The 12,727-nt window shown below is 36.5% G+C and overlaps 2 protein-coding genes across 2 annotated transcripts; one reads left to right on the forward strand and one right to left on the reverse strand.

Moving 5' to 3' along the window:
* The first annotated feature begins 186 nt into the window (after positions 1-186).
* zc4h2 (zinc finger, C4H2 domain containing) lies at positions 187-4,302 on the forward strand. Its single transcript, XM_052556204.1, has 5 exons — positions 187-346; positions 919-1,090; positions 1,770-1,942; positions 2,151-2,313; positions 3,249-4,302. Exons 1-5 carry the CDS (start codon positions 228-230, stop codon positions 3,360-3,362), a joined length of 741 nt encoding a protein of 246 aa, XP_052412164.1. The 5' UTR covers positions 187-227; the 3' UTR covers positions 3,363-4,302.
* A 1,369-nt stretch (positions 4,303-5,671) lies between these two features.
* Positions 5,672-8,935, reverse strand: shisa2a (shisa family member 2a). The gene is made up of 2 exons (XM_052556205.1): positions 8,525-8,935; positions 5,672-7,264 (listed from the first exon to the last, which is right to left on the reverse strand). Exons 1-2 carry the CDS (start codon positions 8,811-8,813, stop codon positions 6,765-6,767), a joined length of 789 nt encoding a protein of 262 aa, XP_052412165.1. The 5' UTR covers positions 8,814-8,935; the 3' UTR covers positions 5,672-6,764.
* Between the last annotated feature and the right edge of the window lie 3,792 nt (positions 8,936-12,727).

Raw genomic sequence — 12,727 nt, forward strand, 5'->3', positions numbered from 1 at the left:
TTGCCTCTACCAGATGACACTAAAATGTAGGTGGAATTTTAGATTGCTAAATATTTCAATAGTTTCCCAAATATTTCCTATAAGAAATATCATAAACGACCGACAAACTCGTGTGTACTTTTAATTGAACACTCTCCCTTTAAGCCTCGCCGAGGATTGTGGGAAATGTAGTCAAAGCGTCGTGTTGCTGTTGTCCACAGCTGGTTAGCATTTCTATTGTCTTTCTTATGAGAGGTATATCCGCTACAACCTTTAACTCCTTTCTTATTCCAACAGAACTTTCACAGTCCACCATGGCGGACGAACAAGAGATAATGTGCAAGCTAGAAAACATCAAAGAAATAAGGTAAGAAAAGCTGAGATTGAGCCCAAAGCAGACACGCTAGCCTGTCTTCAACATCTGGCCAGTTCCACCTATATTGCAAAAACCCGGCGTATTTCCCCTTAATCCTTTCAATTCATAAGCAATGCATGAATTGCATGTAAAGTCAACCTGAAAACATTATGTAAGATACTTCTCTTTTGACAGGCTTTTTTTATCGGTCGTGATACTAAAGCAGCCGGTTTAAACTATACAGATAAACAGCTATGCACTAAATCTGAAAACATATCACACTAATTCTGCATTAACCGTTATTTTTGACGAAGATGAGTGTGAAAAACATCCTGTTGTGGTTAGACACCAAACTGCAGAGCAAACGGTTCATTTCCTGCAGAACGGTTTTTAATCATTTATACACACCTCAGATTGTATATAGCTTTGCACACACACGGCGTCTAGTGCGTTTTGTGATCGAACCATAACAGATGTCCTATTAGCTTAAAACCACATGCACCAGATCAGAAGTCTTTGCATTGCATTGTCACATGCTGGCATGCATTGGCTGGATGTTTACAGTGTTGTGTGTGGTTCTGCAGGAATAAGACAATTCAGATGGAGAAGATCAAATCTCGACTGAGGAGTGAGTTTGAAGCTCTGGAGTCAGAGGAAAAGCACCTGAGAGAGTACAAACAGGAAATGGATCTTCTGCTGCAGGAGAAAATGGCTCATGTAGAGGAGCTGCGTCTTATACATGCTGATATTAATGTGGTAAAGAAGCAAAAAACATAACACATTGCACTGAACTATTTATCACTTTTATAAAGTAAACATATATTCTTCACATTCACACAGACTGTGACTTAATGCACATATTCAAAGGTAATAAGCTACCATTCAAAATTTAGGTTAAGTAAAAATAACTTTAGCAAGGGTGCATTAAAATGATCAGACGTTCTAAAAAATATCCATCAAATAATCCTGAAATAAAATGCATCATGGTTTCTAGAAAAATATTAGCAGCTCAACTGTACTTGTACAATAATAAGAAATGTTTCTTAAGCACCAAATCAGAATATTAATGATTTCTGAAAGATCATGTGACGCTGAAAACTAGAGTAAAATTCATTCATCTTTGCCTTCACATGAATAAATTGCAGTTTAAAATATACTAAAATAGAAAACAATTATTTTAAATTGTAATAATATTTCACAATTATACTGTTTTTACCATATTTCTAGTAATAAAATATTACTATATGCTCAAAAAGTTTCTTTCATAAATGGAAAATGGTAATATGGTAGTATGTTCTAGGTTTTATGAGCTCTACCAGCACTTTTGTTTTGTGATGTCAAGGATCTGATCCAGTAACATCTGTGTTAGGTCAGATGTCTAACCATTAGGTTGACACCATTGTGATTTATGGAGTGGCTGTATTTCTTCTCCCAGATGGAAAACACTATCAAACAGTCTGAAAGTGACTTGAACAAGCTGCTGGAGTCCACCAGACGTCTCCACGATGAATACAAGCCACTGAAAGATCACGTGGATGCCCTGAGGATGACCCTCGGCTTACAGAGACTCCCCGACCTCAGCCAGGAAGAGGAGAAGCTCTCACTGGAGTTAGTAATGCTGTTCCTGTGTGTGTGTGTGTGTGTGTTTGACTGGGGGAACTCCTCAAAATGAGTCACCGCAGTGTAGGAGTGTGTGTTTGCAAGAAAGTAATTCTTAAAGCTGAGTCAGAGAATTTGCGAGACAGAGAGCGTGTAATTGTGTATGGGAAGGCTAAATTGCTTACTGTTTGTTTATGTGCTCTTCATCCTCTTTCAGCTACTTTGAAAAGCAAAAGGCTGAGTGGCAGACAGAACCTCAGGAGCCTCCTATCCCAGAATCCTTAGCGGCGGCAGCGGCTGCAGCCCAGCAACTGCAAGCTGCACGGAAACAGGATGCCAGACAGACAGCGACGTTCCGCCAGCAGCCACCACCTATGAAGGTGAATAGACTTTTAGTTCACTGCAGCTGTATGGGTGTACACACACAATATATAACGCTTATTTGACAGTTTTTATATATTGCAGACAAGATAAAAATGTTTTATCTTAGATGTGAGCTTGCCTTCTGATGGACCTGGTCCCACAAAATGTCAACTTTCCGTCACATTGTCTTTGTTGTTCCACTGTGGTCTGATTCACCAATGCATGACCCAGGTCTTTTGAAACTGGTTCTTTTTAATTTATGTAAAAGACAAGTCGTAAGTCCAAAAAATCCCATGTTATCAGTTTCATTCAGGCTAAAGATTCCTTCACTGTAATCCACCGGAACTGAATTAACATCTGAGTCACTTTTTAAACTATACTCATGAACTGCTACCATGATATTTTGTTTCTAATTCAAACTGGTTTACATGTACCTTACTATTCTAAAGTTTGTGGTCAGTACAATTTTTTTTAAATGCTTCCGGAAGAAGTCTCTTCTGCTCACCAAGGCTGCATTTTGTACTGGTGTGTCACATGATCCTTCAGAAGTCTTTCTAATATGCTTTGGTGTTCAAAAAACATTTACATTCTTGTCAGGATTTTTTGACAAATAGAGAAGGACAGACTACATTTGCAATATGAATCTTTGGTAACATTCTAAATGTATTTAATGTCACTTTTAATCAATTGAATGCATCTTTAATAAAATATACAAATGTTATTGACCTCTAACTTTGGACCTGCTCATTGTGGAAAGAAACTAGACAGCAAAATTTCTAAACAGTATGTATACATCATACCTAGATATGTATACAGACATACACATGATTGTCTGGTTGTAAATATAGATTTGCACACACAGGGTTTAATGCATTTTGTGTTCAGATCTCTTTAACAGTATGTATAAAGTTAAAGAGGTGGTATATTGATTTCAATTGTTATCTGTTTCCAGGCCTGTCTGTCCTGCCACCAGCAAATCCATCGGAACGCTCCGATTTGTCCTCTCTGCAAAGCCAAAAGTCGCTCACGCAACCCTAAAAAACCCAAGAGAAAACCCGACGAGTAGCATGCACAGCTACTAACAACCTCAGAGAAAGCTTGACTAACACCCATAACCCCAAAAGAAAACAGTTTACTTACATAAATGCATGCAAGCACATTTCCACACATACACTCACTGACAGTCGCCACACGCTTATTGCTCATCTATAAACCCAGACCAGTCCCGAGGTCTCAGTTTTTCATTCATTTTTATATTGATATTTTGTTTGTATTGTGTCTGTATTTAGTCTGTAGAGGAAATGAATGCTGGTTTAGGAATACTGAAGTGTACTTTTCTGTGTGGGGTTTAATTCTAGTGCATTAGATCCTAATTTCTCCAGAACTGTTTGTATGGTATTCAGTTAACGCTTAAACTGATCTTTAATAATTTTAATTAATTAATAATGGTATGATTTTGCCTATTTCTTTTAATGTTTTTCCATCATGAAAACACGATTTTTTCTTGTATTATGTAACGTCAGTGTTTTGAATGTCTTGAGGGCCGTTCACACAAGATGTAGATGGAGTGCATTGTAATGGATGAGAACTTGAAGCATCTTTAAAAACGTGGTGCTAATGGCAGGAGACGCTGAAAAGATAGCCATCGAAACAAATACTCTAGATACCGAAGCCAACAATCAATGCAGACTAAATGCAAAAGCATGTGTGAACAGCCCTTTAGTAGTAGAGTAATTATGAAACACAGGTTGAATGAGAATTCTAAACCTTGAGTTCTTCTAGAAATATCATTCAATTTGTGCGAATGAGCTGGTATTTGTGTTTTGGAATTTGACCCAAGGGGCATTAAGAGCTTGTTAGAATCTTCAGTATTGAATCATTGTGTTTATGTCTCATCTTTTATGAGAGTTCGTTTTTTAATAATTGAAACCTGTGAACTAATAAGGTAGATACCTGTAAACTTGTGTAACTTTTGTCCAAATTAAATTGTAGAATAATACAATTCACTTCTGTTGGTTGCGTCTTCTGATTGATTTGCTTTCTGTCTGTGATTGGCTTGATATGTATCAGGAATTTGACCTTTCACCCATGACCCCTAACAATACAATAATCAATCTTTTTTTTTTTTTTTTTTTTTGCTAATCTCTTTTCCAGCAAAATGTTCTGCATTCTTTTTGCACTGCACTCTTGATCCTGAGGGGGCGATATTTACACTCCAGGAAAGTGACGATACAAATTGTGCTGCATGGACAGCATTCCTGGCATGTTTTTCTGCAACAGTCAATTTGAAATTTAACGAACACAAACAAAGACACTTTCTACTTTATATCATAACATTGGTTCTTAACCAATAGGCCTCAGGAAACTTAAGAGGCTGACTGGCTGACTTAAATGGTAGTTTTATTTAAATAATTATAATGAAAACTAAAAAAGTAAATTAACGATTACTTTTTATTGAAAATCATACAGAATCAGATTCTTGACTCTTATTAAAAAAATGACTGAAATTTATTTTGTATTGAAATTTATTAAATGAATCAATTTCACTCAAGCATTGTAAAATTTTTTCAAAAACTGATTATATTAGTAGAGCTCAAATAGATTGGCTAAGAGCTGATTTCTAGTTCCCAGCATGCTTTGCTGCAGTATCTGTATGTAGAGTAGATGTTGAAATAAAATGTTATTTGATGTGTTTTGACATACGAATATGGAGGGATCTGTTAGTGTTTAGTGTTCTTTTGTCATATGATTTAAAAGTGACTTTTGGTGGGGTTTACCATTGAGGCGAAATCGACTATTTACACTTGTTGAGGCCACCATTGTTGTTGATTGCTGATGCATTTTTTTTTATTTTTTTTTTTTACGAACATTAACATAGGCCTCTGTAAGTTAGAACTAGCTGACTTGACATATTACCATGTGCCCTAAAACTATAAGGTTTGAGTTAATGCATCAGAATATGAGGGGCCTAATGAATGCACCCAATTTTTGAATTGTGCATATTTGATTGTATTTTAGGAAATCGTTTTTGTAAAGTGAATGAGTTTTACAGTATTTCATGTGTGACCCTGGACCACAAAACCAGTCATAAGAGTAGTTTTTCAAAATTGATATTTATACATTAAATGAAAGCTGAATAAATAAGCTTTCCTATAATAGTAAAGGACAGGGCAATATTTGGCTGAGAAACTATTTGAATATCTGAAATAGGATGCAAAAACATCTAAATACTGAGAAAAATTGCCTTTAAAGCTGTCTAAGCAAGGTCTTTAGCAATACATATTACTAATCAATGCAAAACTAAAACAGTATACATATCATGTGTCTTACTTTTCTTGTTTTAGCATTTTGAGTAAAAAAAAAAAAAACAAGAGTTTGTGTGTGAGTGGAGAAAAGCAGAATGTTTTATTTACAGTTGTACCTGAGCAGATGTATTTAGCTGCATGACTGTATTTATTTATGTGTCTTTAGCTTCACATTACATGTTTTACATCATAACAGGATTTGAGTCGAATCTCAGCAGGCTCGTCTGCAGCTCGTTAATGAACTAATAACTTCTGCTTAAACTCCAGCTGGGCCATCCAGAGCCTAATCTCACTCACACACCCCTCTTTACCTGCACTAATAGCACTCTCAGGGGCGTGAGGAGATCTGCATCTTTTGTCCTCTGCCCTCCTGCCGTTTCCACACACAAACACACAAAACCAGCTCAGCCACACACATAAGCAGCTGTATCGGCTGGAGAGCTTTACAATCACAAAGTCCTGTAAAGGAAATCCCAAAGCTCTTTGCAGGACAAAGAGACACTTATTGTTCAGATGGCTTGAAGATCTCTTGAACTTCAGTTACAGTAAAAATATAGGCACTTAATTTCAGTAAATTAAACTAGTTCCAGCTAATTAAACACATGCTGCTTGAGTTTTTCACGAGTCCTACTTTCTTAAAAAATAAATGTATTTTATTGGCATTGATGGTTTCATTCACATCCAATGCATATTCTTTGCAGCCGAGAAACGTTCTTTAGATTGTTAAAATATTTTTTGCAGTAAGAAAAAGTGATTCTTTAAAGAATCCAAAGTCTATGGCATTGTCGTGAAAACCCCCTTTTGGATGCTTTATTTTGAATAGTGTAGTGTAGTTTCACAAACGTGTCTTAAACATGACTGAAATATTCATATATATATTTTTTATAAGAATGAGGAGAGTCAAACAAATTGCCTATGAAAATACATTTATTCTCTAATCTGTTAATAAATAACAATACAATCAGTGATTGCTGAGCAACAGCAACAGCAAAAGTGTTCATGCAAACACACTCCTATGAGAAGTATTAATACATCATGACCAACATCATATCAGTCATAATTGTGTTTGTGGATAAAGCAAAAAGAAAGTATCCCTGAGACATTCCTACTCCTTGTGTAGTCTCACACAGTTTTATAGTCCATTCATAGTTTTTTAAGCATTATCAGATAGCGACAGGGGGATAAAGGGGCTCTGTGCACATGGGGGCCTGAGGAAAAGGCTGCCCGTGCACCTTCCCAAACGCAGAACGGGCATCCAGGAACGCAGGGGCCATCAGCATGCTGCGCTCTGGGGGGAGAGCATAATTCATGTAGGGCTGGTAGAACTGTGGCGCCCCCTGTGGAAGTGGAGGAACATACTGCTGGGACTGAGAGGGAGGGAATGCGTTTCCCATCGGGCCGTAGAGGTTCACGCTGAGCTCGGATGGTGGAGGGCGAGCGTTTGTCATGGATGATCCTGAAGTGGAGGTACGGGATGGGGTAGAGCTGTCCACAGAGGGCCCTCCAGACTCCAACAGGCTGGTTTGAGCAGCGGATGGCCCTGCTGGCCGCTCGCTCGCTTTGGGTTTCACACACTGGCAGCAGCAGATAGAGACAACCGTGCCAACTAGAACGAACGACAGGAACGCGCTCACCACGATCACAAAGGGCAAATAGGTTGGAACTGGGGAGGGAGAGAGAAGAGACAGAATTAAACATGAGGGTTATACAAATATGCATATCTGGGGTAGATGAAAAATTCCTCTGAAAGTTACAAAAATGCCCCCACACACAAAGAAATTTATTTATAATTCAAAATGATCTAGTCCTAAGTATTTCAATATTACCCATAGTAATCAGGAGGTTATCTAACATTAGAAATAATTGCAAGCAGTTTTATCAGGATCTTTTATCTTAGATTTCTTATTATTTATTTTAGAGATTAATTGTGGTTTGGTTGTAGATAATAATGTTATTGAATCTTGAATATGCTCAGAATTTTTTAAAATAAATAACAAGGTAAAAATGGCCCAGACATTAAGTCTAGGGAAAATATATTTTGTTATTACTAATATGTAGCCTAATTTATTAATGTTTCTATTGATACCATGTCATTCAAATAATTAGCTGTAAAGGCAAATTTGAAGGGCACACATGCCAGCAGTGGCCAGTGAATTTGTTCCATGCAATTATTCAAATTTAACATAAATAAATTACAATTTCTTTAAATGACTCATGCACTACACTGTAAAAAATATTATTTAAATATTTTTTTTTTCAAAGTTGAGAATAAAACAAATATTGTACTATGTATTACAAGAAAATGCTATTTGAGTCTTTCTCATTTGAAATTTCCTGTTTCATTCAATGTGTTTCTTGCCACTTCTTTGAAACTTATTTGTGACACTGGACCACAAAGCCAGTCATAGCCAAAGTAACACAGGTATATTTGTAGCAATAGGAAAAATGGATCAAAATCATTGATTTGTTTATGCCAAAATTCATAAGAATATTAGGCCATGTTCCAAGATTGTAAACTTCCTACCGTAAGTATCTCAAACCATATTTTTTTTCATATTTGTATTATGCATTGCTAAGAACTTCATTTGTACAACTTTAAAAGCTATTTTGTCAATAATTTGATGTTTTGCACCCCCAGAATGCAGATTTTCAAATAGCTGCATATTAGCCAAATATTGTCCTATCGAAACAAAATCCCATACATTAACAGAAAGCTCATTTATTAAACTTTCAGATGATGTATACATTTCAGTTTCAACATATTGACTCATATGACTGCTTTTGTGGTCCACTTTTTAAATGAAGCCATTTCTGAGTGAGGACTGTTTCAAAGTAAATCTAAACACTTTTTTTAAGTGTACAAAACGAAAAAATACAAACACAAAAAGGCAAGACGATTACAGGCGTTTTTATAAAGACTCACCACTCTCTGTTATCTTTCTCACGTCACCCGTGTTCTCAGGCTCGGAGCCGGTATCGCAGGTGCTCTGATCGAGGCGCGCCTCCGCGTAAGTACAGCAGTACCTGAGCGCGCACGTACCGCAGCAGTAGCGCGCGTCCTCGCCGTCAAAGCGCTCCGGACATTGGAATCCCCGGTGCCAAGAATTAAATGTGTCCGTCAAACCGTGACAATATTCCCCCGATAGCGCAAAGGACACCGGGAGAACGACTGATACTAATATAAAGAGCGCACATGATACTGATGAAGTCATTGTTGTGTATGTTTAAATCCTTTGCGCAGCAGAACTCAGTTTGAATGTGAAGTTACTTCGAAGATCCAGGAAGCCAATTGAATCTGATCCTGTGTCTGCAGGCGTCATTTATGTGTTTGCTGGACCCCCATCCCCCTCCAAACACACACAGATAGACACACACACCTCCTCCCATCAGGCCCTTGTTATCGCTCATCTGCAACTAAAGTAAGGCGAGGTTTCTTGATTGGGCAGGGTTGTTTATTTGTATGTTTGTGCTGCTAATTACTGTATACAAGATATGACGAGTTGATGATCTCACTCTAAATGACATAAGCTCACTGGGCCACAAATCAAAACTTTAACCATACATCTTGTCATTTTTTAAAAGTGACAAAAAAACATTGTATTTTTTTTTAGCAGTGTTGCTTTGGCACTTTTACCACTGAGAATTGGCTACAAATTTTTATGTGGATACTTTATATCGGTTGTGGGCCCTGTTCCTCACCTGGTTGCCCAAAGACAACAACATTGCTCAAAAAGTTGCCCCGTGTATCATCAACCTAACTGAGGACTTTACAACTAAATATTTGAATTACATTTTTAAGTAATAATAAAAAAGAGCTATAGACAAACCTAAATATTTATGATGATATCAGATACATAACTCAGATATACAAATAGCATGCCTATTCACGTCTGGAGATGGATGGAGCCTTTTGTGTGTGAGTGTATGTGGGGTTAAAGGTTACAGACTGTGCTTGTCTGTCTCTGTTTACTTTATCTGAGACAGGGAGGTCAATTCACTATCAATGCACATCTAAACACACACACTTATTTAACTCATTCTGCTGTGGTTCTATAGTCTTGCATCAGAAGCCATATTCAGAGACACCAATAAGTGATGAAACAGCACCAGAACTGCTTACTGTTTATAACTTATTATATAACTGCAAGAAAATCAAACATTGATGTGTATTCTTTTTAACTGCAACATTATGCATTAACGTTACCATGACATAGACAGAATAAAAAAAAAAAATAAAGTAAATAAATTAATCTTTCTAGAATTTTTATGATTTTATGGTTTTGACAGCCATAAAACAAAATGTGTTTATTCTTACTGTAAGTGAACTTTAATTAAATGTAGTCTTGGTCATATTTATTCATTTTGCTTCTCTTATTCATTGCATTTTATTTCCATTATTTCAATGTTTTAATCTGCTTGTGTTTAACCACTCATGTGAAACATCTAACTCTAGATCCCCCAAAAGACTATATTTCCACTATAGAGGAACATATTAAATATTTTTGGTGCTGTAATTTAAATGTTAAAGAAATAACATAATTAATTTGTTCACTAATCACAGGTTATTCAAATACATACATGTAGCATCCGTCATATGCCCTACTGCGTTCATTGCAACTACCTATCTTTGACTGTATCCCAAAAAACAACACACATCGTCATTCAGATAAATCTCTGTTGCAGCTGGGCTGACCTGATTGTGTCAAGCTATTAACAGAGATTAGTCCTCACACAAGAGACAGTAAATTGCCATTGTCTGAGAACTAAGACATTAGCATCAGGTCAACAAAGCCTGTCTCCTGAGGGTGTGATAGGCTTGGCTTATTGAATATGACAATATGAGTCATTAACTTTAACTAGGTGCTAAAGAATTGCATACATCTCAGAGACTGAGACCAGGAGTAACGCTTGTGTGTGTGTGTGTGTGTGTGTGCATACGAGCATGTAGGGCCTACATGTGTGTAAGCTCCAGATGGCAAATGTATTTCTGAAAAACAAAATGACTGCTAATGTGACACCATTTGGTGGTTTACAGAAACTGGATACAATAAGAAACAAGAGAAGATTAGACAGTTGGAAAGAGAGAAAGTGAGAGGAACCCGAAAGAGAGACTGAGAGTGCAATAAACAGAAAACTGGAACTTCAGGTTGTATTAAATATATTTCCTTCAAGTAAAACTTGGTGCTTAAGAAACATTTCTGAAAACAGCTTCGTATTTTGTAGGAATTCAAGTAATGGCTGTTGAAAATTCAGCTTCACCATCAAAGAAATCATATTTCATATTTGATCAAATTAATGTACCTTAATGAGCATAAGATTCCAAATAACTTTTATAGCTTCTAAACATATTTATGTTATTTTTCATGAATACTATTACAATACTAGTTCAGGTACTTTTGAACTGGCTAATCAAAATCAGACAAACATATCTGTCCTTTGTAGCTGAACCTGTTGACATGCCCAAACCTGGTAATGCTCACATTTGCAGGAATGAGATACATGAAATGATACGGCTCAGATGGAGTGGAGTTAAGTCTAAGAAAGCATTCAGATCTGTGGGTAAAGATCCATCTGCAGATTTGATCCTTTTCCCAAAGGCCATGTCGTTTATCTGGGCCTGTATTCACAAAACATCTTAAGGCTAAAAGTAGCTCATAACTCGCCGATTTAGGAAAAAAACCGTAAAAACAATGGGCATGTCTGTCCTGAATTTAGGATTCCTAAATTTTTGCTCTAAGAGTTTCACAAAGCGTTTTAACACTAAACTAGCTCCTAAATCTGTGAAACATTAGTAGTGAAGAAGACTCCTAAGTAACTAAGACCAACTCAGAATATAAACATTTTAGAAACATCTGACGATAATGAACTTTTAAAAAGGTATCACCTTTGGTTTTAGATGTTATCTCAATTCAAAATTTCCTTTTTATTACATCCTTGTTCAATCAGTTGGACAAGAAGTAACAACTGTTCTTGTGTCTAGTTTTTTTTTTATGTTTACATGCCCATACATGATTATTCTACTCTGTTAATTAAAAGTTTATATGCATATCAAGTGTGTATGACGAGCACACATGTAAGAGGCTGACAATGAACTGAACATATACTAATCAGTGACACTTAGCCTGCATTCATTTTAAAATCTTTATTTGAATGTGCATCTTTTTATTTTATTTTGAAATCTTTATCTGAATATGGCAACATATCGTGCTCTACAAAATTTCTATGAATCACTGTGTGCATAGTTAGTGAGCATTCTGACATCATCCATAGCAACGAGGTCAACCCTGCCCTTTCTCTTAGCTTAAGTCTTCTATCTATTCCTTAGTAAAAGTTTGTTTCGGCAGCTTTGTAAAGAGGTTTTAAGAGAAAATTTATCCTCCTAATTTTTGCTTTATTATAAACAAATTAGATTCTACAGCATCTGAAAGCTAAATGAACACCTGGGCTGCAGGGCTCACTTTTTTGTATGCATATTCAGATGCAGTAAATGTATGTTTCTGAGTAAACTCTGCCTTGATTCCAATAAAACTCACCTTTGCGCTTAAATGCAGTCAATGATTGTTGTCTTACATTCTACACTAAGTGTATTTTGTGCTTTTGTGTTTACAGGACACTGGCAGGTATTCGAGAGGGAATTTGACTTAATCCGAGTGAGCTGTATGTTAATGTTCTTCATTAGTGTGCTGTTATCAGATAACTGAGCCTAAGGGTCGGGAGGTCGTTATGGAGACAATGGGTCAAGCGATGGGGGTCCTCCCCAGCAATTAGGAAAATCTGGTTGGGCCACCCTGCAGGAGCAACCCCCCTGTGCTGCATGTGTCTGGGTGTAGGTAAGGCCTAATGAGGTTTCCAGATATGTTAGGCTTGTCTAGATCAGGGATTTTCAATCTTTTAGATGCCACAGACCCCCAAATACGATTATCCTTATGCGATGCACCCCATCCTTGAATTGAATGTATTATTTTAATCAAAACTAATATAAAAAATGTGTGTAAAATATTATTTTGAAAATATTTAGTTCCTATTATGTTACATCATTGTGTTTTTTTTTCTACTCATTTACTGTACTTTCACAAATTTGTTAATAATTGTATTTATTTATTTAAAGGTACTTATTTCAATCAAA

Source organism: Carassius gibelio, chromosome B5 (genome assembly GCF_023724105.1).
Source record: "Carassius gibelio isolate Cgi1373 ecotype wild population from Czech Republic chromosome B5, carGib1.2-hapl.c, whole genome shotgun sequence".
NCBI lineage: Eukaryota > Metazoa > Chordata > Actinopteri > Cypriniformes > Cyprinidae > Carassius > Carassius gibelio.

What these genes read in the sequence shown, in the direction of transcription:
- zc4h2 (XM_052556204.1), top strand. Translation starts at nt 228, where the DNA reads ATGAGAGGTATATCCGCTACAACCTTTAACTCCTTTCTTATTCCAACA. An exon ending in TACATGCTGATATTAATGTG is followed by an intron (nt 1,091 to 1,769) that starts GTAAAGAAGCAA and finishes TTCTTCTCCCAG; the next exon opens with ATGGAAAACACTATCAAACA. An exon ending in GAGGAGAAGCTCTCACTGGA is followed by an intron (nt 1,943 to 2,150) that starts GTTAGTAATGCT and finishes ATCCTCTTTCAG; the next exon opens with CTACTTTGAAAAGCAAAAGG.
- shisa2a (XM_052556205.1), bottom strand. Translation starts at nt 8,813, where the DNA reads ATGACTTCATCAGTATCATGTGCGCTCTTTATATTAGTATCAGTCGTT. An exon ending in GAGAAAGATAACAGAGAGTG is followed by an intron (nt 7,265 to 8,524) that starts GTGAGTCTTTAT and finishes CTCCCTCCCCAG; the next exon opens with TTCCAACCTATTTGCCCTTT.